The sequence below is a fragment of the Mustela putorius genome, unplaced genomic scaffold, assembly GCF_011764305.1.
Source record: "Mustela putorius furo isolate JIRA1106 unplaced genomic scaffold, ASM1176430v1.1 tig00000083_pilon_pilon_pilon, whole genome shotgun sequence".
Taxonomy (NCBI): domain Eukaryota; kingdom Metazoa; phylum Chordata; class Mammalia; order Carnivora; family Mustelidae; genus Mustela; species Mustela putorius.
The window spans coordinates 14321565-14347527 of record NW_025421273.1 but is presented as its reverse complement, the minus strand read 5'-3'; the positions used below and the strand labels follow the sequence as shown (position 1 = coordinate 14347527).

At 48.3% G+C, this 25963-nt stretch overlaps 1 protein-coding gene across 5 annotated transcripts in view; it reads left to right on the top strand.

Annotated features, from left to right (window-relative positions):
• The window catches only part of TBC1D14 (TBC1 domain family member 14), a 102548-nt gene that overhangs the window by 29022 nt on the left and 47563 nt on the right, over nt 1-25963 (top strand). For 4 of the 5 annotated variants that reach the window (XR_006605340.1, XM_004772205.3, XM_004772204.3 and 1 more), the window contains exon 3: nt 17030-17150. Coding sequence is in view for 4 of the 5 variants with exons in the window: in XM_004772205.3 (XP_004772262.1) it covers nt 17030-17150 (121 nt within the window). In the remaining variant the exon portion in view is untranslated. Of the gene's footprint in view, nt 1-7602; nt 7736-17029; nt 17151-25963 lie in introns of those variants that run through there. The other variant, XM_004772206.3, reaches the window with a different exon arrangement.

The window sequence follows — 25963 nt, the reverse complement described above, 5'->3', positions numbered from 1 at the left end:
GTTTTGTTATTTTTATTAGGACAATAATTTTTTTTAACATGTGTTTTCTTAATGCTTCTCTTTGTTTAAAAATACACAGGAAAATTTTGTTTTTTTATGTTCATCATTCTATTTTTGTCCTTTGCACTTTTATACCTACTACTGATTTTTCCCTCTTGCCGTATTTCCTTAAAGACTTTTTATGAATTTTAAACTTAAAACTGTGTGTTTTGTAGTTTGGTACCCTCTTCACTTCTAGAAGACATTTCTGCAAGCAATTAGACCTTGTTCACCCATTTATTAATGGCCTTGTGGTATTCTGTCCTGTGAATCATTTACTGATCCAACAGTAAGGAAGTAGATTTTGTTCCTGCTTTTGGATGATAAAATTACCTGTGTGCAAGTCAGCATGCATTATCCACCATTCCCATGATTTCCTGAAACAGGATTCCAGGTGATCACTGTCCCACTTCCTGCTTCCGTGACCATGTCCTGACCGCTGGTCTGCCCTCCTATGAGCGTGGATGGTGAAGCTGCTGGAGCTATCTGACCATGGTGTGATTTTACTAGCAGTGAAAATCCGGCCTCTGTTTTATGAATGAGGCTGAGGGATTGTTAGAGTTTGTCGAAGCTCTGGCCACAGGTTACCGTAAACGGCTGTTGGGGGGATATTGTCCTTCTGGGGACTCCGGTTTGCTCAATAAAGAGATGCCTGTGGTTTTCTTCTCTTCTCCTGCTGGGCCCTTGCTTGGGCTCATGAGACTGACCCTGAGCCCAGCAGTGCTGGGCCACACTTCCTGCCTTTGCCTGAGATGTGCGCCTCCCCTCTGCCCCATGTCGCCTTGGCCCATTTCTGCATGTGTTTAAGGCCTGTTCTGACACCTCTTTTCTGCAGCCTTCCTGGCATCCCCAGGACAGAGGGGACCTCCTCCAGGGGCACCCTCACCGGGCCTACTCTCCTGTGGCTTTATTATAGTCTGGTCTAGCTTTGTATGTCTTGGGGTTACCATGAGCCCCTAAAGGCAGGGTCTGAATGTGAGTCGTCCCTGATCCCCAGCTCCAGCCCCGCTCAGGTTCCCGATCGGCACTGGCAGATTAGCTGGATGTGCTTGTTCTGTGCACTTCTGCAGCATGGACTCCTTCCTGGACCCGCGTATAAGTGGCTTTTTAAATCCACAGAGGGCTGGCCTGCTTCCTGCCGTGCTCTGTGTTATGCATGTTCTATATTCAAGAAAACAGGGATCTGCTGGCTTCATGGAGCATGGTCTAGATTTGCTGCATGGTGGGAGAGGGTACACTCCTGGGTTAGGAGTCTCACCACTGCCTGGATCAGTGGAAAAAGACAGGAAGATACTAGAAGAACTCACATTGTAAGGCAGGTGTTCACAGTGTGGTTTTGCTTTAGTGAGTATGGTTGTTGAAGTAGTTTAAAGCAAAATCTAAAAGGTAGTAATGTGCTGTTCGCAGAAGCTGCTGGAAAGGAGTTAATCTCAAATTCATTATAGGTTAAAGTATCAGCTAAAGAAACAAGGAAGGGAAACATTTATTAATTAATTAAAGAGCAAAGTTCTTTCCACTCTTGCTGCACAATAGAATTGTCTGGAAAACAGAAAAAAAAAGAAATTAGCGTCCAGGCCCCACCCTCAGAGATGAGTGGGGTGAGACTTGGGCACTAGGAATTTTTTTCTGAAGCTCCCCAGGTCGTTCTCGCGTGCAGTGAGGACTGAGAATCGCCAGTAGAAGGTAGAGCTCTCAGGTAGAATCCGAGCCCATCCGAGCCCTGCGGTCCGTCTGGTGACCGTAGGCAAGGGGATGGCTCTGAATTCTGTTAAGATAAGGAAGACCATGTGAGCCCCTCGGGGGCGAAGTCCTGTGTCTGGTCATCGGGTAACTGCGGTCCGTGACTTTGGTGCCCAGGGTGTAGTGGGTGCCCCGCGCATACTTGTCGAATGAAGAAACCAGTGTGTGCACATGGGATTAGGGTTAGATGAGGTGAGATAGTTGGCCCTGTGTGATGAATGAATTGCTGCTGGTGCGATTAATAAGCATACTTTCCGGTCCCAAACCTCACTGAGGGGCGGGGACTCTGTTCTGCAGTTGGGAAAGGGAAAGGTGGCTCGTTTCTTACCCACAGTTTGCCATGAAGCTGTCCCTTGAGCCCAGGTCTGCCCGACACTAAATCCCCCTCACACTGTCTGTGCCTTAGGTCAGATCTTACTCCTTCAGGTTCCTAAAACAGGAAGGAACTAGTCATTCACGCCACCTCTCACCTGTCTCCAGTCCCCGGTGGGCTCTTGCTTTGTGATGCTTACAGGCCTTCGTTAGCCAGCAACTCATTTTTCCTTCTTTTCCTTTCCATTAAGAGATTAAGAATAAATTTGTATTTTCCCCCTTACAGGCATTTTCGCCCTGCCTTTCTCTCCTAAGCTGACGCTAGAGAATGCGTCCCCATGTCACTTCTGCTTCTGTTTGACGGTTGGAGAGCATTTGAAGGAGGTCTCAAGGAGGCTGTGGTGACGCAGGAGAGCCCTGGGGCTTGTTTTGAGCTCGGTGACTTAGTGGTGAGAGGCAAACAGTTTCGTGCAGGCCAGGCTTAGTTAATGTTACGTTAGGTGTCTACCATCCTGATTAGATGCCAGGCCCTGGGGACACAAAGGCCCAGGAGGCTGAGCCTTCCCCACACCCCCATGCAGCGGGAAGTGATCCCTGAACTAGGATTCTCCAGGCCTCCGCCCAAGATGATGTACGGGTGCCCAGAGCCCCAAGGACGGACATGGTGGGGACGGGCTTGTCTGCCAGAGAGGCCCCAGGAGTGGTTGAGCTGAGCTGCTGGTGACTGGAGGAACGCAAAGTCACATGTACAGAGGAAGCACACTCACGCACTGGCCCCGTGGAGAGTGTTGCCCACACCCCCGCGGTCACTGTCCCTCTCAGGACCTCACTCTGCTAGGGCGACCACTGTTCTGACTTCTGTCACCGTAGATCAGTGTGTTTTTTTTTTAGCTTTAGATAGCTGGAGTCCTATAGCATGGCCTTTTGTATCTGGCTTGCTTTGCTCCCCTTCCAGGACATTCACCTGGTGGCTGCTGGATGGCAGTATTCGTTTGCTTTCATCATGTGTGATTCGGGTGTACACATACACCAGCGCATGTTCTCTATGGGGACACGTGACTTGTTTTTGGTTTTGATAACTCAGGAGAACGCTCATCACAGCCCTCTCGCACACGTGTTGTAGTACACGGGTCCCGGGGGTGGGGGGGCTCCCATCATCAGTCTGCGTCAGTCACAGCCACTGGGTGGTTTCCAGTGTACTGGGCGGGCAGCGTGGTTGTACAAACTTCTAGCGGCGGGTGGGCATTCTGGGTGCAGGGTCCTCTCCAAAATCTGCTAGCTTTTTGTTTTTGCCATTCCGGTGATAGATGGAGTAAAGGGTATTGGGTTTTCATTTGCATTTCCCTATTGGCTAATGATTTGGTGCATTTTTTCAAATTGTACTGACCATGTGGAATCTGGTGGAGTGTCTGTGGTTTGTCTCACTGACTTGTGGACACCCTTCATGTACTCAGGAGGAGAGGCCTTTGTGAGATGGACATACTGCAAATATATACGACACTGTGACTTGTCTTTTCACTCTCAGTGTTTTTTGTTTTCCAAACAGAAGTTCTTAACTGTAATGAATTTTAATTTTTTAGAATCTTTTTTTATGGTTAGTGCCTTTTGTATCCTGTTTAAGAAATTCTTTGTTCTCTTCCAGAAGCTTTGTTTTGCCAACTATATCACTGACCCATTGGAATTAATTTTCTGTATGGTGTGAGGTGGTGGTTCATGTTTATTTACTGTGAAGACCATTCTGCTCACTGAACCTTTGAAATAAATCAGGTGACCATATATGTTCATTTTTCACCAATAAGAGCTTATATAATAGGTCTTGATATCTCATAGAGTAAGCCCTTCTATTTCTTTGTTCTTCTTTAGGATTATTTTGACTATTCTAGGTACTTTTCATATCCATATAAATTTTATTTTATTTTTTAAAATTTATTTTATTTTATTTTAAAAATTTATTCTATTCTATTATATTTTAAGATTTTATTTATTTGACAGAGAGAGAAGAAGTGAGAGAGGGAACATAACCAGGGGGAGTGGGAAAGGGAGAGGGAGAAGCGGGCTCCCCACTGAGCAGGAAGCCCGATGTGGGGCCGATCCCAGGACCCTGGGATCACAACCTGAGCTGAAGGCAGATACCTAATGACTGAACCAGCTTGGCAATTACCACAAAAACATCTGTGGTTTTCTTTGCAATTACATTGAATCCTTTGATCATTTTTTACTATATGAAGACTTCTGATCTCTGAATGTGGTATTTCTTCCATTTATTTAGGTTTTCTATAATTTCTCCACAATATTTTTTAGTTTTTAATGTAAGGTCTTGTGTGTCTTTCATTATAACTTATTCTAAGATAATTGTTAATTTCTGATGGTTTTATGGATGCCATTCTATAAATGTTTGCTAGAAATGCAATTACATTGTGTAGAGAACTTGAATCCTGTCATCTTGCTAAATTCAGTTATTCTAATAGTTTACCTTTGCATTCTTTGGATTTTCTTTATAGAAGATATTTTGTCTGTGGATGAGCTTTACTTCCTCCATTTCTTATACCTTTCATTTCGTTTTCTTGCCTTATTGCTCCCAGGAACTCCCAGACAGCTCTGCTCTGAAGTGGTGTGGGCAGAAACCCTTGCCTGGCTCCTGGTCTCTGGGAGAGATTTACCATTTCCCCATTGACTGTGGTGTTTGCCATAGGATACCTCTTATGAGACACCTTACTTTTTGTGAGAAACCTGTTATCAGATTAAGGAAGTTCCCTTTGATTCCTGGTTCTATGATTTTAAAAAAAAAAATCATGACTGTGTTGCATTTTATCAAATGCTTTTTTTCCTGCATCTATTGACTTGCATGTGTTTTCTCCTTTATTTTGCATAGTAAATAACAGTGTATTTTTCTAATGTTAAGTAACTAACTTTGTATTCTTAGGGGAAAAAATCCCAAATTGTTTGTGTTATATCATCCTTTTATATCTATTGTTGGGTTGGTTTGGTAATACTTTATGAATTTCTGTCCATATTTATAAGCATGTGACCTGTAATTTCCCTTAGGTTTTGGATATCAGGATTATGCTGGGTTGAGTGTTCTGCTTTCTGTTTCTCAAAGTTTTTATAAGATTTTTCTCTTGTGGTTGAATGATCCTACCGATATGTTATAACTTACAGAACCAAACACCAAAAGACTCAATTTTATTGTATATGAGTTTTATTTACTTGTGTATTTTTTACACTTTTTTTTTAAGATTTTATTTATTTGACAGAGAGAGAGAGCAAGCTCACAAGTAGGCAGAGAGGCAGGCGGCGGGGGTGGGGGAGCAGGCTCCCTGCTGAGCAGAGAGCCCAATGCAGGACTGGATCCCGGGACTCTGAGATCATGACTTGAGCCCAAGGCAGATCCTTAACCCACTGAGCCACCCAGGCACCCCTCTTTTTTAGTCTTTAAAGGTAGGCTCCATGCCCATCATGGAGCCCAACGCAGGGCTTGAAATCATGACTCTGAGGTCAAGAGTAGTGTGTTTAACCTACTGAGCCACTCAGGCACCACTGTTGTATATGAACTTAAAAAATAATAAAAAGGCTTCACAGGAGGGGCGCCTGGGTGGCTCAGTGGGTTAAGCCTCTTCCTTCCGCCCAGGTCATGATCTCTGGGTTCTGGGCTCAAGTCCTGCATCAGGCTGTCTGCTCAGCAAGGAGCCTGCTTCTCTCTCTCCTCCCTGCTCCACCGCTCTCTCTCTTGCTATCTCTGTCACTGTCTCTGCCTCTCAAATAAAGGACTATTCTGACTAAATGCATGCACTTACAAATTCCTGCTGTGCTGCTGGAGACCACCTGATTGGGTGCAACAGCAGGTCCCGGTGGGGGAGTGGGGCCAGGATAGAGCAGGCAAGCCCTCTGGCCCCTCTCCCTGTCACTCTCCTCACACCGTGCTCTCCTGCACTAGCCACCTGCAGCTTCATGTGCCTGCGTCCCTCCAAATAGTTCCTTAACCTGCCATATGTGGGTTTCTCCACTGTATGTCAGGAAAAAAAAAAAAAAAGATCCAAAAATATCTGTATTTTAAAAACCCACAAAGAATACTCAGGTCCAAATGGCCTCACTAGTGAATTCTTCCAAATCTTTAAGGAAGTACACAAACTCAGAGAACAAGCCTCTTATTCCTCCCCTCAGCCTCCCAAGGAAATACAGTAGATCATTCAATAAAAACATTTATAGGCATTATTCACCAAGAAAAATGTATTCAACTAGGACTTTTTGCTGCCCCCGCAAGGGCCATTTAACATTGTAGGCATATGTGTGTCTATCTGTATTTTAAAAATTCCCCTGTGAAATCTTTTCTTAAAAAATATTTTTAGTCGGAGCAATCCTTCTCAAACCTGAGTGAGCATCACAGCCATCCAGAGGGCTCATTCAGAGCTCGCTGGCCTTATCCCCAAGTTTGATTCAGTCGGTCTGGGCAGGGCTCAAGAATCTGCGTTTCTTGCCCCTTCCCAGGTGATGCGGCCTCCAGTCCAGGTTCCCCACTTTGGGATCCATGCTGCCAGAGGACATGGGTTAGTTGGCACCTGTCTGTCATAGGCTGTGCTGGGGTCGGTGTGTTGTTTGCCATCGCAGACCCCGTTCCTGTGCCGTGCTGTCTCGCACATTTGATTGTTTTCTTTTTTCTTTTGGATAGCAAAAGTAATACATGCTCATTTGTTGCTGCTGTTGTTTGTCTTTTCTTTTTTAAGCAGTACAGAAATTTGTAAAAGGAGAATTTCTCTCTTTGGCCCTCATCGTCTCCTCCTGCCAGAGCTGGCCACTGCTGGCTCTCTGCAGTCAGATGTTTCCTGTGCTGTTGTGAACACACACACACACACACACACACACACACACACCCACTACCACACCCCCACCCCCCAGGCTGGGGTGCATGAAGAATTGTTTTACCATGGACTAATTGTTGACACATGACTGAGGGATGCCCTCGTGACACCCCAGAGGCACCCTACCTAGAGCAACTTCTTGTGGGTTTACATTAGGTCATTTTTCCTGACCTTGAGTTGTTCGTTAGATCTTGTCCTTTTTTTATACCTCGCAGTACTTGAAGTCATAAGGGTGGGAGCACCCTCTAGTGAGGGTTCTTATGCAGGTTTGTGCTAGGGGTTTATGTGAGAGCGTTTGGGACCCACCTGCATACCTGATTGCTTTTTCACAAAGGGTGCTGTCTGGCACTCAGGACACCTTGTGCCCAGTGGGATTCTGCTTTTGTCCTCAGTCAGAAGAAGCGGCTGTCAGTGTCGTGGCTGTTTAGCCTACCATGGCTGGCAGGCTGTGGCTCTGGGTCACTGCAGAGATGTGAGGGAAGAGCTGTGTCGGGAACCCGGTCACACGGGCTTTGCTTCCCAGACCGCCTACCCTCCTCCCTCCCTGTGACTAGTTAGGAGTCAGAACCCTGCCCGCCCCACCCCTGCCTTTCCAGCTGGGCCACCCCGTCCCTGTCTCTTAATCTTCCAGACTGGAGCAGGGCCCCGAATGGTGCCTCCCCAGGACGGTGGCCCCAGCCCCAGGAATGTGGCCTGGGAGAGTCCACGCTTCTGGGGCTGGCCTTTCAGAGCTGCGTGGCCACTGTCGACACCATGGCGGTCTCCCCGGCGTTCCTGTTAATGGACAGGTTTGTGGTTGCCGTCTTGCCTTTCTTGATTTTGTAAATGGAGGCGTCACCGGAGCTTGGTTTTTGCCTGTGTGTAGGTTTTCGCAGGATTTAGCCACATCCCCCTGCCCACCCACTCCCCCACTCCCCCCAAGACAGAGCTGTGCCTTTGGTGTTCCTCAGTTTAAGCTGGTGTGGTCCTGTTTCTCCAGGAGGGTTCCTGTGGGCCAGGAGCTCCCAGGCCTGCCTCTTTATGCAGGTGGTTTCCAGTGCTCACTACACGCCTTCGTATTGACTGTCACCTCTGGTTTTAGGGATCGGCTTTTTAGCATCAGATGCTACTGGAGTAACGTTTTCTGAAGGAGGAGAGACACCAAGTGTTTCTGGATCTTGGGTACTTTTAATTGTGTGTGGAACTAGGAAGTTTGAGCCCCCTCTTTGGTCACAGTAATAACAACCCCTCAGTGTGTGTCTGACTCACCTCCTATTTCCTGTGGGGGGGGGGGTTGTCACACAGAGGCTGCCTTTGTAGATTGCGGTTTTGTGTTTTGTGTTTCCGTGACAGTGGAGTGGGCTGGTCTTCTCCCCCAGGGCTCTCAGAGTGGAGTCAGAGGCCCTGTATGAGTGTCTGTAGCAGTGGAGCGTGCCAGTTTTTGAGGGCTGGAGATCTGGAAGAAACACCTAAGAAATAGGCTTTAGAGGAATCGTTGAAGATTTTTGCCTTCTCTGCTCCCCAAAGGAGTGCCAGGATTTCTGTGTCCCTTCAGGAGCAAGTTCCTTGACCTTACCTAGACTCCATTTTCCATCTGTACCACGTCAATTCTAATACCTCTCCGGTGGGGTTCAAGCCCCGGCGGTGCTTCTGGGTGACGATGACATGCCTGTCTGCTGTCCTGGGAACGGAGTGCTACATGTGTCAGCTATTTGTGATGACTGTGGAATGAGCTTTGGAATGTCTCTTTTGTCAGCAGGACAAAGGAGGGAAAGAGCCAGGAGCCCCAGGAACTATTACTGAATTAGAAGCAAGAGTTCAAATGTATAGTCTTGAAGAAGGACTTTGGAGGTTTATTTTCCAAGATTCTGAGAGAAGTTTTGAGAAACCCGATGAGTGTTTGTTGCTTGTGGAACCGCCTCTACCGGGTCAGGGCGGACTGTAACTTTGTGCTCCAGCTGCTTTGGCCTTCTGGGCTGGTGCTGCCAGCTGCCAGGGAGCAGCCTTGGAGCTTCGGGTCCAAGGCTTGGCCCTGCGTTGCTCAGCTGTGTGTCTCTGGGCGGGACTCCCCCGCCTCCGAATCCTGGCTTCCTCTGTTTTAAATGGAGAGGAATAGTTCTTGTGTGATCATTCCTCCAAAAGCACACATTCAGTACATGTGTTCCCCTGTGTGCCGGCAACAGTTCCGGACCCTAGAGGCACTGTGGTGAATAGAGACAGAATTCTTTCATCATGGGCTTTACCTTCTGGTGATGAATGCACAGAAAGTAACAAGTTGATCAGACTCAGCAGGAAATACACTGAAGGGCTTGCTATCTGTAGGGCGCTGGCTCTAAGTGATGCCCTTGGCACACACATTAGGGGTTTTGAAATACTCGGGTGTTGGGACCCAGAGCCAGCCCCTCATCTCCATTGACAGCTGTCATTTTCAATTGCTCCCAGAGTCACTGTCTTGACCTCAGTCACGTCTGGAAGTGAAGTTCATGGGGGCAGAGCTGACAGTAACAGCCTCATCCCATAGCATCTAGGAAGAAAGGGAGTTGGTCCTTGGATTCTACTCTCTCTTGTCGGAAAACAGAGAGATGGAGCTTTGGGTAGAAGTCCTTGCTGGAGTCCCGTCATGTGGAAGCACGTGGTTTTGAGTTTAAAAGTCAAAACATGACAATTTTGGATTTGTGATGTTAATGATGCTTAGCCTTCATAGTTAAACATAATTTTCTTTCTCAGGATTCCCCCGGGTGCCTGGGTGGCTCAGTCAGTGAAACATCTGCCTTTGACTCCGGTCATGATCTCGGGGTCCTAGGATTGAGCCCCACATCAGGATTCCTGCTCAGTGGGGAGTCAGCTTCTCCCTCTGCCACTCCCCCTCTTGTGTTCTCTTACTTGCATTCTTGGTCTCAAATAAATAAATAAAATCTTAAAAAAAAAAACAAAGGATTCCCCAAAGTAAATGAGCTTCAAAGCCCACTAAAACCTGGATCTGGCCCTGCAGACTGGTGCACTGGCTGGTCCTCTGAAGCGAGGACAGTGGAAGGACCAACTGCAGCATGACCCGCTAGGGATTTGCGGCTTCCCTCCGGCCGGTGGTCTTGCAAGAGCACGTGCCCTGGGGGCCAGATCCTGTAGCCCTTCAGGAAAAGACAGAAACCTAGGTTGTTCTGTGATTTCTTTCTTTCTTTTTTTTTTTTTAATTTATTTGACAGACAGAGATCACAAGTAGGCAGAGAATCAGGCAGAGAGAGAGGACAGAAAGCAGGCTTCCTGCTGAGCAGAGAGCCCAAAGTGGGGCTCGATCCCAGGACCCTGGGATCATGACCTGAGCCGAAAGCAGAGGCTTTAACCCACTGAGCCACCCAGGTGCCCCCTGTGATTTCTTGATCAACACAAAATGTTGACAGATGTTTCAAACTGGAAAACACCGTGTAGGCAGCAAACACAGACCACGGCGTTACCTCTCCCCTGGGAACCCCCGCACACCCACCCGGCTTCATCCTCACCGTGGTCCCAGGAAGGTTTGTCCTCTCTGCTTACAGATGAAGAACAGCAGGCCCAGGACTGCCACTGCTTCTGTGGGGGTGTGGATGGGAAGCCCTGAAACCCCATTGTGTTCAGATTTGGGGGCCACTCACTAGGAAGGCCGCTGTTCTGCCTCTGCCTGAAGCTGCTGTAGCAAGGGGGTGCCAGCATTGTGAGGGGTTAGCAAGGAGCCTGGGCCACTTGGCGGAGCTTTGGAATGTCTCTTTTGGCCATCGTTGCCTTATTGCCTGTGCTGGCTCGCAGGAAGCTTGGGAGAGGGACGGGAATGCGTGTGCGCTGCCCCATTAACCACAATGCAGGCTGGCTGCTCTTCTGGCTGGTGGTGGCCCGCTCATCTCCTCGGTCTGGGAGGAGGGGACACTGCTGGGAGGCCTGCAAGGGCCTGGTTTTGATTCCCTGGTGGGTGATCTTGGGAACTTGCCTAACCTGTAGGCCATTTTCCATGGCACACTGTCCCCAGTCTCTCTCAGCCCCCGCTCCCAGCTCGGTGGCCTGAAGCGCCGTGGGGGGCGGCCCGTGCCCCAGCTGCGCTGTCATGTAGGCCCTGCGGGCTGAGCACCCGGATGCCTTCATGGGTGCACTCTCTGTAGCTCTCCACTTTTCTCTCCCAGAAGGTTTTCGTTTTTATACCAGTAGAGCTGAACATTTTCATTTTCTCTTCAGTTTTTTGCTCGTATAAGTCACTTCCCACCCGACGCAGGCGCCCTGTCAATACCATTTCCTTCTTCTCCCAGGGGCGGTCTGTGCTCTATACTTTTACACAGCTTGCTTTTCTCCTTCAGCAATAGGTAGCTCGCAGTCTTTTGAAAGAGTGCCCCACCCCCCCCCCCACCGTCTTGGTGCTGCGAATGGGAGTGTCATGAACCCTTGGGCTGTTTTTAGTATTTTTGTGACATATTTAAACCCTGCTTTGTTCCAGCTGACATCTTTGGGCAGGGTGACTCGGTTGACGAGCACATTTCTCACATTCAGCAGCATCTGTGGCTGGTGGCCCAGTCCTGGGCAGCATAGGCCTGACTCCTTTTTCAGGGGATGAGGGCTGTTGAGGTCGCTGGGTTGTGTGTTTCCTCACTCCCTCAGCCCCACTCAGCCCCTTGTCAGGCTTCTGTGTGTGTCCTGCCTACGGGGCTGCACTGGACAAGCGGGGGCTCACAGCTGGAGGAGGTGGGGGAAGGGAGCTGCGGTCAGGGTCCGAGCAACCTGTGCTCAAGGGTTCTTAGTGAGAACCGGGTCCTACTGGGCCATATTGACCCGGTGAAATGTGTCCATGCCTGATCTTGCTGCTAATTGTGATATGGCACTTTTCTTGAGAGCTGGTGGACAGAAATTAACACGCCATTATTTTTAGCATGACTTTGTCACTGGTGGCCCATATCTCTTCCTCTGAGTTGTTGCCTCTTGAAATGAAAAGAATTATATTGTAAGCCAGGGGTAAGGACCCCAGTGAAACCCTGCCTCCTTTTTCCTGCTTAAGGGTCTTTTGCCCCCACAGGATGGGAGGGTTAGTCTCTGTCCTTGTAGTTGGGCGTGGCTTAGTCCTCAACCACCCATGTGTTTCCCAAGGGCTCTCAGCATTGCTGTAAAGTGCATCCGGATAGGCCTCATCGACAGATCCCTGCCCTGCAGGGTCACCTCCCTTCAGCCCTCCATTCCCTTAAACCTGGCCTGTGCCCCCCGGTCCCTCTGATGCCTCCAGGGTGCAGAGTGCCAGCCCAGCTGCAGGAGATTGAGTGGGGGGTGGCAAGGCTGGCAGTCCTTTAGAAGAGAAGCCCTCCCACGGCAATGGGGATGATGGCGATTATTCCCGTGAACCGAGTGTGTGTGGAAGCAGCAGGCCAGGCCTGCGAGGTCCCTTGCCTCATCTGATCCTCAAAATGTGCCTGTGATCAGGAGCACACTGAGGGTAAGGGGTGAGGCACATGTGGCATTGAAGCCGGTGAGGGGATTTGGGGGACAGGGCTGGTAGGATCCGTGTGTGCTCTCAGAAGACCACCCTGCCCGCCATGTGGAGGAGACTTCTGGGTGTTGTGGCAGATACAGGGGGCATTCTGCAAGGCCCCAGGGTCTGCCGGGTCATGTTCTGTGCCTGAGGGACACTTGAAGGAAGCCTGGGGCAGGCATATATGGGCTGTGACTGGCTGGTTGCAGGCCTGATGTGTAGTCCCCAAAAAGACACAGGAAGAGGGCTGGAGAGGGTGGCCAGACCCTTGTCAGATCAGGTGAGAGCTTTGGAGCTAACCTGAGGAGAGATAGAAGGTTTCTTAGCAAATCAGACTGACTCTTTGTTGTTCTGTAGAGCTGAGGCCCTCAGAACAATTCCCTGGATGAATGTAGCCTGGTGGGTTGTTGAGCGAGCCTCCTGCCTGAGGGTGATCCTAGGGCCAGCTCCTGAGGGATTGTGAGGTTACCTCTGGAAGAGTCCTCAGGTGCTTCCCTGTCATTACTCACCCCTGCCAGCTACAGGAGGGTGGACCTGAGCGGGCATCACAGAAGGGGCGGTAGTCAGGAGGGAAGCCAGGCCCACTCCCAGGTAGGGTGCGTGCAGGTCAGAGGTGCCGTGTGGGTTGGCTTGCAGGTGCGGCTGGGTTGGGCCGCAGTCCCATTACGCACCTCACAGCCCTGCACCTGCGTCCCCTGCAGACATATACGGTGTCTGCTCTGTTTGCTGGCCAACAGGTGTGGCACACCTGCTGCGTGCTGGCTGGGATTGTGGGGGTGCAGAGGCGACTCTGCCCTTCCCTCCTGGTAGCCCCACCCCAAAGAGGAGCTGTGTGGAGAGGAGCCAGGGGCCCTCCAGCAAATACAGTGTAACTGGCTGCGTGCTGTGGGAGCTGAGGCCCTGCTAGGGCTGGTGGTGGCCGGTGGGTGAAGGCTTTGCAGAACCTGGGCAGACGTGAGGGCTTCCTGGAGCTGCTTGTGGCATGGGTGCATTTGGAATGATCTTGATGAAACAGGAAGCTTGAATCAAGCGGTCCCTATGTTCTGCCCCTGGTCAAGTGTCACAGATGGTGGCAATGGCAGCAGGGGGGTGCTAACTTGCTGAGGACCCATAGCTGTGGCTCTAGCCTCTCCTGGACTGGGGAGAACGGCACCAGCGTGTGACTCTCATCCAGGATGACCCCAAGGGTGCCTCTGGGCCAGCCAGACAACACAGGGTTTAAAGGGCTCAGTCAGGGCTCCTGGGCTCTCCCCGCCCCATCTGCACACCTGGCCCCCGGGAATGGGGCTTGGGCACATCATGGCCAGAGGCAGGGGCTTGGCTCCAGCTGGCCTTCTGGGCTTAGTGGCCAACTCTGTGCCAGTCTTCCAGGGACCCACCGATCTGAAAGGGAAGCCAGAGGCCGGAACCTCTTTCTGGCCGGCTCTCTGTTCCCTGTGCTGAGGACACAAAGAGCTGAAGCTTGGGTGGGATTTCCTGTCCTTTCAGAGCTCCTCGGCCTCTCATCCATGACAAATAACCCAACCAAGGATACCTTTCTTGAGCCTTTCAGAAGTCATGGCCTATCATGTATCGTGATTTTTTTAAAAGATTTTATTTATTTATTTGATAGAGATTACAAGTAGGCAGAGAGGCAGGCAGAGAGAGGGGGGAGGCAGGCTCCCCGCTGAGCAGAGAGCTCGATGTGGGGCTCAATTCCAGGACCCTGGGATCATGACCTGAGCCGAATGCGGAGGTTTTAACCCACTGAGCCACCCAGGCGCCCCATAAAGATTTTTAATTTATTTACTGGACAGAGAAAGATCACAAGCAGGCAGAGAGAGAGGGCTCCCCACTGAGCAGGGAACCCAATGTGGGGCCTGATCCCAGGACCCAGAGGTCATGACCTAAGCCTAAGGCAGAGGCTTAACCCACTGAGTCACCCAGGTGTCCCTTGTATGGTGAATTTTGATAAGTTCTCTCTGTACTATGTTTGTACAACTTACAAGCCTTCGCAGGGGATGAAGAAAACAAGGTTTCTGTTGCTCCTGCTGCTTTTGCTGGCCGTCTGTGTGACTAGCTCCACCGGTCTGGTCCGGCTCCCGGATCCCAGTCACCAGTCACTTCTGTGCGGTTCTCTGTCCCAGTCCTTACTACTCTAGACCCTAGGTGACCCGCATCTGTCTAGAATGGGGTCAGGTTTCATTACCTTCCTCACTGTTTGTCCCTTGTGCCCTGTTCCCTTCTCCAGAGGCAATGCCTCTTTAGCAAAATGTGGACCATTAGTGAGCGGAGAGTTCTGGAAGTTGAGATTTTCGCTCAGTTTGAATCGCGTGTCCTCCACTGTTGGCTGAGTTTTCACAACTCAGAGTTTGTTTCTTACAAAGGTGTATAGAATTGCCTTGGCCTATGAAGTGGTTTCTATTATAAACACAACAGAAAAGCAAGGAAGAGTATGTGAAACCGTTTGTTTCCTTTTGGGAAGTTTTTATCACTTTATTTTTATTGCTTTCAAATTTGTTGAAAAGTTGCAAGAAAAATAAGCAACTTCCAAGTATCCTTTACCCAGATTCACTGTTTGTGTCTCACTTCATGTGTTATGTGTGTTGTTTTGTTTTGTTTTAAGATTTTATGTATTTATTTGAGTGAGGGAGCAAGAACAGGGCGAGAGGGAGACGCAGGCTCCCCGCTGAGCAGGGAGCCCAGACTGGGGCTTGATCCCAGGACCCGGAGGTCATGACCTGAGCCAAAGGCAAATGCTTAACCGGCAGAGCCACCCAGGTCTCCCCTCACTTCCTGTGTTTTATCTGGTCTGTGACTGTGGTGTAAGCAAGTAAGTATTTCTAGGAAGCATTAGAAGAACCGGTGGGAAGTACAAGTACCTTCCCTAAGAACAAGGGCACTGTCTTACATAAGCGCTGTGCGGTTACAAGATCAGCAAATTTAACATAAATCTCGTGCTCTTTCCTAGTCCACAGAGTGTATTCACATCCCGTTAGTTGTTTCAGGAATCTTCTCCAATAGTCGGTCTGTCTGTTGCCGCCATCAGCATAGTGGGCTGTTGTCGGGGCCCCAGAGCGGGAGGCACGTGCCAGCTCCTCTGTGCTGGGAACGCGGGCTCTGAGCACCTGCCCAAGCAGGCTTGCCTTTGTACTGACAAGGAATTTGTGGGAGATGCTTTCAGAATCGGTGGAAACCATCATCGTCAGCTGTCAGCTGCCAGGCCGAGCGCCCACTGGTCCTTTCCCATGTCCACGCGCCCGCCTGTGCTTCTGAGGCTGCATCCCTCCTCCGCTGCCTCTTTGTGCTTGCTCAGATCCATATGGGCTTTTGGATTCTTGTTTTATTCAGTGGATTATAATCCCTTGCCCTCATTATTTATTTCAACGACTAGATTGTTCCAGATTTAGCCAGGGAGAGTCTGTGTTTCACGTTGGCTTCTGTTTCCTTAAGACGCGTCCCCGTATTTCTCTGAGCACTTTCTTCCTTTCTGGCACAGGAGATGCTGCAGGGTCATTTTACACTTTCCAGTGAGCCCTGGAAACTGTTTTTAATGAATGCACCAGCCTGTACAATCCAAAACGTAGTTTATTTTGTACTACCGGTGGGGACTTACCTATGGTCTTCGGGACTTTTGTTTACATGTGGTTGGGAGGGAAGACCTTGTGACTGCTGGCTGAGTGGCTTTCTTTTCATGGCCCGTGGAGACTCTTTATGAAGAGATAATGCAGATTTACCTTATAGATAACTTCAACTAAGCTAGAGGTTAATTATTAAAGCAACTGCTATTTTTTTTAAGATTTTATGTCTTTATTTAGAGAGCATGTGAGAGTGGGGGAAGGGGGAGAGGGAGAGAATCTCAAGCACACTTCACACTGAGCACAAAGCCTGACACGGGGCTTGATCTCTCGGCCCTGAGATCATAACCTGAGCTGAAACCAAGAGTCATACACTCAGCCCACTGAGCCCCCACTGCCTCGCAGCTCTTATTTTTTAAGCACTAACTATGTACCTGTCATTTTAATTCCAACAAAGACCCTTGGTAAACATAAGGAAACTGAGGCTCAGAGAGATGAATATACTGGTCAAATTCACACAGTTAGTAACTTGGCCAGGGTTTCAATTCACTTTAGTCTGATTTTAAAACTCACTTTTTCTGGGGGTGCCTGGGTGGCTCAGTGGGTTGAGCCTCATCCTTCAGCTCAGGTCGTGATCTTAGGGTCCTGGGATCGAGCCCCACATCGGGCTCTCTGCTTGGCAGGGAGCCTGCTTCCCCCACTCTCTGCCTGACTCTCTGCCTACTTGTGATCTATCTCTCTCAAATATATTTAAAAAAAAAAAAAACAACAACAACTCAGTTTTTCTGGGATATTTTGTTGTGATACAAGGTAGTTCCTTACTCCAAATTATAGAATTTGCACATGTCACAGTTGAACAACAAAAAGCTTATTTGTGGTTATGGGGCTTTTTCCTGGTTGCATAGTTCTGTGTCTTCTCTGATGACAGGTCTGCAGAATTAAAACTTGTGGTTCTTCATGGTGTTCCCTCAAAGGAAGGTCTACTTGTTTCCATTAGAGAGTGACTTGGCGGTCCTGGTGTTTCTGTGAATACCCAGAAGTTCCCTAACCCTCTTATTTTCTTCCTATAGGAATTTGCTTGCTAGAAAACAGAATGCAAGACTTGACAAACAAAATGACTTGGGATGGAAGTTATTTGGAAAAGTACCACTTCGAGAGAATGCTCAGAAAGATTCAAAGAAAATACAAAAGGTATATGAGACCCAAAAACGCAGAAGTATGCTGTGCAGCGCTATTTATGAACCTTGCTAAAGTGACCTTTCTGGAGGCTTTGAAATTGGAAAACTTTGTGTTGATCTGCATGCCCACTTCTAAAATCTGAGTCTGTCATCAGAAAGTTGATGCCTTTAACCTTTTCCATTCCTTGTCGCTTCCCGCATGCGCATAGGGGAGAGCTGGCTTCGCTCTGTGTAATGTCACTCGATCGGTTTTTCCAGTACTAGTTGCAGATGTGTTTATTGTCAAACTTTTATTAATTGTGTTCCTTATTAAAGCACTCTCCCCTCCGGTCCCATGGGTTTCTTGGAGTGTCATCCTTCCATTGCTGATTTGGCCAAGAATGCAGAGGCCATCGCTCATCCCCTTCATCGCTCCCGTAGGAGGACCCTTTCCCCTTGCTGGCCTGGGAGCTGCTCCCTTTTCCGAGCAGGGGAAGGGAGTGGGGTACAAGGGTTGGGCCAGGCCTGTCGTATCTCATCACTGGGATGCCGACAGCTGGAGGCATGTGCTCATCTTTTCAAAGAAGGCTCGTGCACAGACTCTGCGAGGCCAGAGGTATCTATGGCTTGGACTTTGACTGTTACCAGCTGCGTCTTCCCCTGGACTCTGAGTCCCAGCCATCCTCACAGAATGCCATTTGCCCAATGCCGTGACACTGCCCCCCAGCAGGCTGCCTCCTCCCACCTCAGTTTTGTATTTACTGATAGTTGTTCAGTGAATACTTTTGAGGACCTACTAAGTGCCCAGCCTCAGGTGTGGCGCTGGGCTGAGAGAAGTGACCACAGCATTTGCTCCAGAGAGCCCCTTTGGTAAGGAGAGGACTCCAGGGCCGGTAGGAGGAGAACCGTAGGTGTGTGTGGGGGCGGGGCTGGGCCTGCTGGGCCAGGCCTCATACATGGTTGAGTTCAGAGGTGTGGCACAGTTACTAAAACGGGGGATCCTGAATTGAGTGCTTCCTCTGTGCCAGTTTCAGATGAGTCAGCACTTGGGTTTCTAGTTCATTTTAAAGCTTGTAACTGCCTTCTGCAGAAGGTACCATTATTATCTTACCAAAGAAGCACTTAAGAGATGGGCTGAGTGACTTGGGCAGAGCTAGACCCTACCCTAGGGCTCTTGCTTCTCCTCTGAGTCTTTGCAAGGAAGGGGCGGGAGTAAGTGGGGGCGGCCTGTGCCAGGGCTGAGGGGCTGGGGCTGTGTGTGGCCTGCACCTGGGGAGCAGTGGGAGGGGCTGTCCCTGGGGCCTGTGTCATGTGCTGGGCCTGGAACCTGTCTCTGACCTGAAGGCTCTGGGTAGTCCCAGAGGATTTTACTTACCTAAGGAGTGAAAAGTCCCCTTGGCAAGAATGTGGCTCTTGGACTAGTCCAGAGGAGTAAAGTGGGGTCTGGCCCAGCGCTGTGGTTCTTGTGGGTTGAGGGTACCAGATGTGCTGGGTAGAGGGGCACGGCATGCGTGGGAGGCGGTGAGGGCATGCCGGGGCTCTGGCTTGAACAGCATGGGGAATCTGCACACATTTCAAGTGTTTCTGCTTCAGCAAACTGAAGGTCTGAAGCTGTTCTGAAGGTTGTCTGACACTCCTTATCGCGATTGTCTGGGCCCAGGGAACTTAGCAAGTACACCGGTGTTGGAATTCGCTTTTATAGATTGTCATATTTTGAATTGGAATCACTTATTGTATAGGCTTAGTATAATAGCATACAATTAAAAGGTGATTCATTTATATGCAAAGCTCAGCTATAAATTTCTTAGAAACTAAATAGCCAAGCTGAATTTTTAAAGAAATCCACACTTTGGAAAAAAGTAACCATTGTCCTTCTGTAGATTTTCCCATGACTCTGAGTAGCACTTGCATCGTGTTTGAATTTCTTTGTTATCTTTGTTGAACCTTTTTTTTTTTAAGGTGAACATGGATTATGTTCTTGAACCTAAAGGATTTTTGTGAACTGAAATGACTAGGTCCATTAATCATGTGGTAACACAGTACTGCAGAGAAGAGGGCCATCTGGCTTCAAGCATCAATAATAAAGGATGTAATTGTACCTGCATGAGTCATACAATCTGGCCTGAGTCCTATTTGCTCCTGCTTTGTGTCTCTGGCCCTTTATTCCGTGCCTCTCTCCTGGGGCTGGCAAGGTCTGTGGGGGATCCTGGGCCGGGGATCTGGTGCGGTGGAGAGGCCCCCGCGCATTGGGCTGGAGTTGGCTGCCGTCACAGGTGTCGGCTCCCACTCTCTAGAGAGCCCGGAGCTGGGGCTTAGTTTCGGGGCCTGTGAGCCCAAGCAGTGCCAACAACTCCCGTTAGAGCCAGAGCAGCAAGAAGGGCTTAGGAGACTCGAGTTCCTTTTCCTGCTCTCTTTGGAATATGTTTATCGCACGGTGATTTAAGAGCGTGGACTTTGGAGTCAGAGTGCAGGAGTCGGTATCCCGGCTCTGCCACAGCTCAGCTAGGTGGGCAAGTCCCATAACCCTTTTGAGCCTCATTTCCTCCTCTCCAGAATCTGGAGAGCCATAGGACCAGCCTCGGAGGGGCAAAGATTCAGTGTGCGAGTGGACATCACATGCTCGGAACAGCACGGAATGTCCTAAGTGCCGGCAGGTGTTTGCTGTTATTATTGTCCCCTTCTTGTGACATGCAAGAAACAACACAGTGTGAGAGGATGAGCCTGACGCCTCCATGCGTCCCTTCACTTACACATTCAGCAGACACTGCCCTGTGCCGAGGCCAGGGGCCTGTGGCTGGGTCGGGACACCTCAAGGAGCCTGTGGTGCAGCCGAGGGGACAGGTGCGCACACCAGCCAAGGTCTTTGGACTTGCCGACCTGCGTGTGATTTCCAGCCTCACCTCCCCTTATCTGTGTAACCTTGGCCAGTTACTTCTGGGCAGCAAGGGCATTCTGAATCCAACTCACTAGATTGTTATAAGAGATCACGTATGTGGAATATTTTTGTCCCATGTTTCCCACAGCCCGTGGCCCAGAGTTAGTACTCAAGGAGGGGCGGTTGTGACTTTTAATTAATAGGTCCAGCAAGTGGCAGGTGCTACCTCTGATTTGCCCAGGGTGCCCTGGGACGCATTGGACTTCCTCATAACTGGGCCAGAGTCTCTTAATTTGAGACGTATGGGTACATGGCAGCCATTTTTAGGAAATGTTACGTTCAGATATCTTTTCAAATTTCATAAAGGTTTTGAAAAGTAATTTTCTCTCCGCTTACATTATTTCAGAGAGATTTTCTAAACAGGGGAAGCAGAAATGACCAAGGATAGCTATGAGAATGACCCTAAAGCATGGTTCTCAAAGTATGGTCCACGGACTAATGTTGTCACCATCTGGGTGTTTGTTAGAAACCCAGGTTCTCAGTCCTCATCTCAGACCCACTGAAGAAACTGTGGGGCTGGGGGCACCCCAAGTAGTGTTCTAGCAAATGCTCTAGGTACTGGTCACGCACGCTCACATTGCAGAAGCACTGCTGTTAGAGAAGGGGTTGGTGGGTATAAGAGGCAAATAGCCATCTTTGCCCACAGCAGGTTAAATAAGTGGTCCAGAATATACCAGACGCCCATTGTGGCAGCTGCTGGTGAACTGGAGAGGCCCCTGAGAATAAAGTTGTGGAGAATGCATTTGAACACAGCTGTGTTGGGATCTCCTGTCCTTGGGTTTGTACGGGGTGGGGCTCTGGCCACATTTGGCACCTCGGGGCGGCACATCCTTTGCCTCGTGAAGAAAGAGGAACCTTCCTTCTTGGATTCAGTGGTCCTTTGCCCCGTAAAATTGAGCCACCGTGGGGGTGGATTACAATGAAGGGGAAGACTAACATGGCCTCTGCCTTTGTTGGACCTTACCATAGATCAGGAACACACAGCTTGAAGCAGAATAACTCTGCAGGTCATTGCAGCTGTGATAAGCCTGTGAAAAGAAGTGATGTGCAGAAACGGTGTGATGGAAACCCATCCTAGGGTTTCCACACCACTGGTTTTTCAAGTGACCGCCTGTTCCCAGGTCCAGGGGTCATTCCTCAGCCCACGTCTTATCAAACTCTCTTTTGCTCCTTGTGAGCTTTTCTGACCTTGACTTCTGGGTCACTGCACTCTCCTCTGTGGGGTGCCCTTTGGATTTTATAGGGCCTCTCAGGTGCTTCTCTGTCTGTGGTCACCCCCTAGGGGACCTCAGTGGGACTCAAGGCTCTACCAGCAGCCTCCACATTTGTTCTCAGCCAGGACCTCATCCTTGAACTGTAGACCTTGCCTGCATGTTCCACTGGGTATCCACCACCACTTCCTGTCTGACTCTTACTTTGCTTTTTCTGTGCCATTGGGCCTGTTCCCTTTGCATCTTTCCCCATTTTGGAAAGTGGTAGCCTTCTTTTTCAAGTCTTCTTCTCAAGTCTAAGACTTGAGAGTTGTTCTTGACTTCTCTCTTCCCATAGCCTCCTTCCAACCTGACTGGCGTTTTGCTTTTGTTTGCGTTCTGCCCGTGACTCTGACATGCAGCCAGGTTTGAGAAGTAGTGACTTGCTGGGGAATTTGGGTACTCTGGTGAAGTTGTGCAGATGAAATCTTATTAAAAGATCTCACTGCCATTGCCTGGCGTGCGGGAGTTGTGGTTTACTGTCTCTCGGTTGCTCGAACTATCGGAATGGGGGTTGGATTTATAAAGATAAATTAGCAATACTTACTATCCTGGTTCTGTTAATTGGTAGAAGATGTATAAGATGTTAACCTATTAAGGAAAAGAATACACTGGGCATCTTATTGCCCTGAAATAACCACTATTTGCATTTTGGTATTGTTCCTTTCAATAATTTTGTCATGCGTGGTCTTTTGATTTTTATTTATTTATTTATTTATTTATTTTGAGGAAAAGACCATTTAAAAAGTCAAAGCAAGTCTCTGTAATCTGAGATGTCAGAGGAGCTCAGGGCTGCCCACATTTAGAGAGATGCTTCCAAGCAGAGTTTGTAAATCCTTGAGACCTTACAGCAGGTACATAGACTCGGGGATTCAGACAGCGTCCTGTTTGAGCTCCAAGGCAGCTGCCGACGGGTAGGGACTGCCACGGGCAGTGCGGCTTGTGGGCTCCCATGTCCTGGATAAGACATGTCATTTGAGCAGAGAAGTGTACAAGTGTTTGGGCGTGTGCAACCTGGAATGACTTGCATGGTCTTCTGGAATTTCCAGTCAGCTCTTAGATGTGAAAGAGAGAATCCCAGAAGGCGGCAAATCCAGAACAGCTGAAAGCAGTATTCATTCTCCTCACTTCTGGGTTCTGTGAAGACTGGGTGGTCAGAAAAACATAAACCATCACAAACTGTAGGAAACACAAAGCCTGGATGGTCAGTGCAGGGGGCTGGTGACGGGCCTGCAGGTAATTCTAAAACAACTTGAGAAAACTTCCTTCATTTTCAAAATAGGGTTGAACCCATTACAAAAAAGAGCAGGTCCTAGTTGTGGGTAAGGAGCAAACATACTCTAACCTGTCTCCTGATGAGCACAGCTGTAAAACTGGAACATAGTACGTATAATACGAGTAGCTTTTCAAGCCTTCTGGAAAGTAAACGGTAGCAGGCGGACCGCGGGAAAAGACCACAGTTCAGAGTACTGCTGACTCGATTGACCCTACCAGTTTTTTCTTCTCTGATATCCCATAGCCCAAACTCAAGGTATCCTAAGACGCAGAGATGGGTGTTAATAAGCACTAGGTATTAGAGATGGGTTAGATCAGAGTTAGCACTAGGGAAGCCTTTCTAGTTCTGGATGAGGAGTGGTACTCTCACACTCAGAAAGCAGAAACCCTACTTTTCATTTTTTCCTTTTCTCTGTTTTCTCACACCCCAGCCCCTGTGCAGTCTCCCAACAGTAGAAATGGGCCAGCAGGAGCCTGAAACTCTCAGGAAGGGGACCTGATGAGAGGAGGTTTATTCCCAAGATGGTGGGGGAGACCCCTGATGCCCTCTTCTCTCTCCTCCTACCACTTGGCCCAAGGTTGTGGGAGGTGTGTGTGTGGCTAGAGAACTAGAGAAGGGGTGACCCAGGGAATCTGTAAGTTCTGGAGACATTGTGGAGAGGAGGAACTCAGGAAAGTGGCCTTGAAGGTTATTACGAACTCCTGGGCTGACTCCCAAGTTGTGGATACATGGATCTGACCGTAACTAGCAACAGTAGACTTGAGAACCGGACTTCAGGAACAGACTGACACCTGGTCCCATGCTGGCCGCTGGGCGATGCACATGGTGGGGATTGTAGCCAATAGGCACCGTGAAGGCTTTGAAAAGTCAGCTGACTTTGGAGCCACAACCCAGGAGCTGCTACACAAAACTTTTAAATGAAAAATAACAACAACATGTTATTTTTAATTTATTATATTGCCTGGGTGGCTCAGTACGTTAAGTGTCTACCTTCAGCTCGGGTCATGATCTCAGGGTCCTGGGATGGAGGCCCACATCAGGCTTCCTGCTTAGCGGGGAGCCTGCTTCTCCCTCTGACTCTGCCTGTGCTCGCTCTCTTTCTCTGACAGGAGAATGAGTAATATCTTTAAAAAGAAAAAAAATAACCATAACAATAAAAAGGTAGTAAACAACAAAAAGCTAACTGGATAGTCCCAGTAGCAGAGCAAAGATGATAGCAGAAAGAGTGCGTAAACTTTGAGATCGGTCTGTAGAAACCATTTCGTCTGAAGAATACAGAGAAAAAAGATTGGAGAAAGTGACTAAGCTTTAGGGACATGTAGGGCAGTGCTGACAGGCTGAACAGTGGCGCTCTTGGGGTTTTGGAAAGAGAGAAGAAAGACGGGGTGCAGAAAACATATTGGACTAGATAGTGTCTGAGTACGGCTTAAATCCAACAAAAGATCTAAGTTTATAGACTTGGGGAGGGGGGCTCGGTGAACTCCAGATAGGAGGAAGCCACAGAGGACCATGCCGAGAGAATCATAATCGAACTGCTGAAAATAAAGACAAAAACTCTTACATGCAGCCGGAGAAAATGGATTACTTACAGGGGAACGACAATTTGAATGACTTTGATTATTACATCAGAAACCTGGTTTTTAAAACTACTGGAGGAAAAGAGCCATCAGTTCCAAATTCTGTGTCGGGCACAAAACCCTGCAGGGTTGCAGGTGAAACACAGGGGTCACGGATGAAGGAAGCATGGGAGAATTTGTTGCTAGCAGATCTGTGTTGCTGAAGGATGTTTTTCAGATGGAAGGGTCATTATACCTGAAGGAGACTTGGAACATTCGGAAGGAAGAGGAGGGGAAGAGTGAGGCTCTAGGTAGGTACAACAGACCCCCTGTTCTCTTCGTGAGCTCTTTCTAACGTGTTCCACTGAAGCAAAGACTAGAACATCATCTGGGTTCTCAGTGTCTGTAGATGTCACATAAAGGGACATGGTGGTAAGAGGCTAAAACAATTAAATGTGCATTATAATCCCTAGGTCAACTGCCAAATTATAACAGTAAAAAACACAAGACGTTAAAATGAAATTCTAAAAAGTTAAAAAAAATGAAACCAAGGCAGGAAGGAGGAAATAGAGGAAGGAAAAACAAAACAGACAAGATAATAAACTGAAACATACCAGTTATTATATTATATTAATATAAATGGTCTGAACACGCCAGTTGTGTGTCTGAGGGCCTAATCCTGACAGGTTGTCAGAATGGGTGAGAAAATTAAAAAGACCCAAATGTGTGTTGTCTAAAAGAAACTCACTTCACATGTAAACTACATAGGTTAAAATGAAAGGATGGGAAAAGATATACCAGGTAAGCACTAATTGGAATGAAGATGGAGTAGATAGAGTAGCATAAGAAAAATTAGATTTTAGAGGATGGGAGGTTCCCAGGATGAGGCAGAATGTCACCTGATAAAGACAGAATGACTCTGAATGTGTGTGTACCCACGAGAGCTGTGGAATGCATGAAGCAGAGATGGGCAGAGCTGGAACACGTGTACAAATCCACAGTTATTACTGGGTTGTCGACTCTAAATGGTGACCGGTAGACCACTGATGGAATCAGCCAGGACTCTGAAGGACTGACTATGGGCCGGCTGGACTGATGGGTTTTTGGAGAACGCTCCGGCCTCCCACAGGAGCACAGCACACATTCTTGACGAGCATGCATACAGCATGCACCAGGAAAGACTATAACCTGTGTTATAAAAGGAACCATAAAGCTGAAAGGATTAAAATGACACAAAATAGGTTCTCTAACCACAGTGGAATTAGATCACAAAGCCGTGACACAAAGATAGCAAGAACCCACCCCAAAACTTGGAAATTAAGTAAGTAACACACTTCTAGAAAAATCATGGGACAATGAGGAGGTCACAAAGAAAGTTAGAGAATATTTTGGACTGAATGAAAATAGAACATACCAAAATTTGTGGGATAGAATGCTTAGAAGGAAATTTAAAGTGTTAAAAGGCTCATGTTAGAAAAGAACAAAGTTGTCCGATCAATAATCTGATTTTCTACGCTAAGAACCATAAAAGAAGCAAATAAACCCAGAGTAAGCCAAGGGGTGGGGGATAATAAACATAAGAACAGAAATAGTGAAACTGAAAATGAAAAATAACAGTGAAACCAAAAGCTGATTCTTTGAAGTGATGAAGAACATTGATCAAACGCTAGCAAAATTGACAAAAGGAGAGTGAGAGAGGGGATACCACAGAAATTAAAACAACAATGAGAATGTCACAGATAACTCCACATTCATAAGTTTGAGAATTTAGATGAAATGGTCCATTTCTTCGAAAATCACAAGTCACCAAATCTCACCCAAGATGACTAG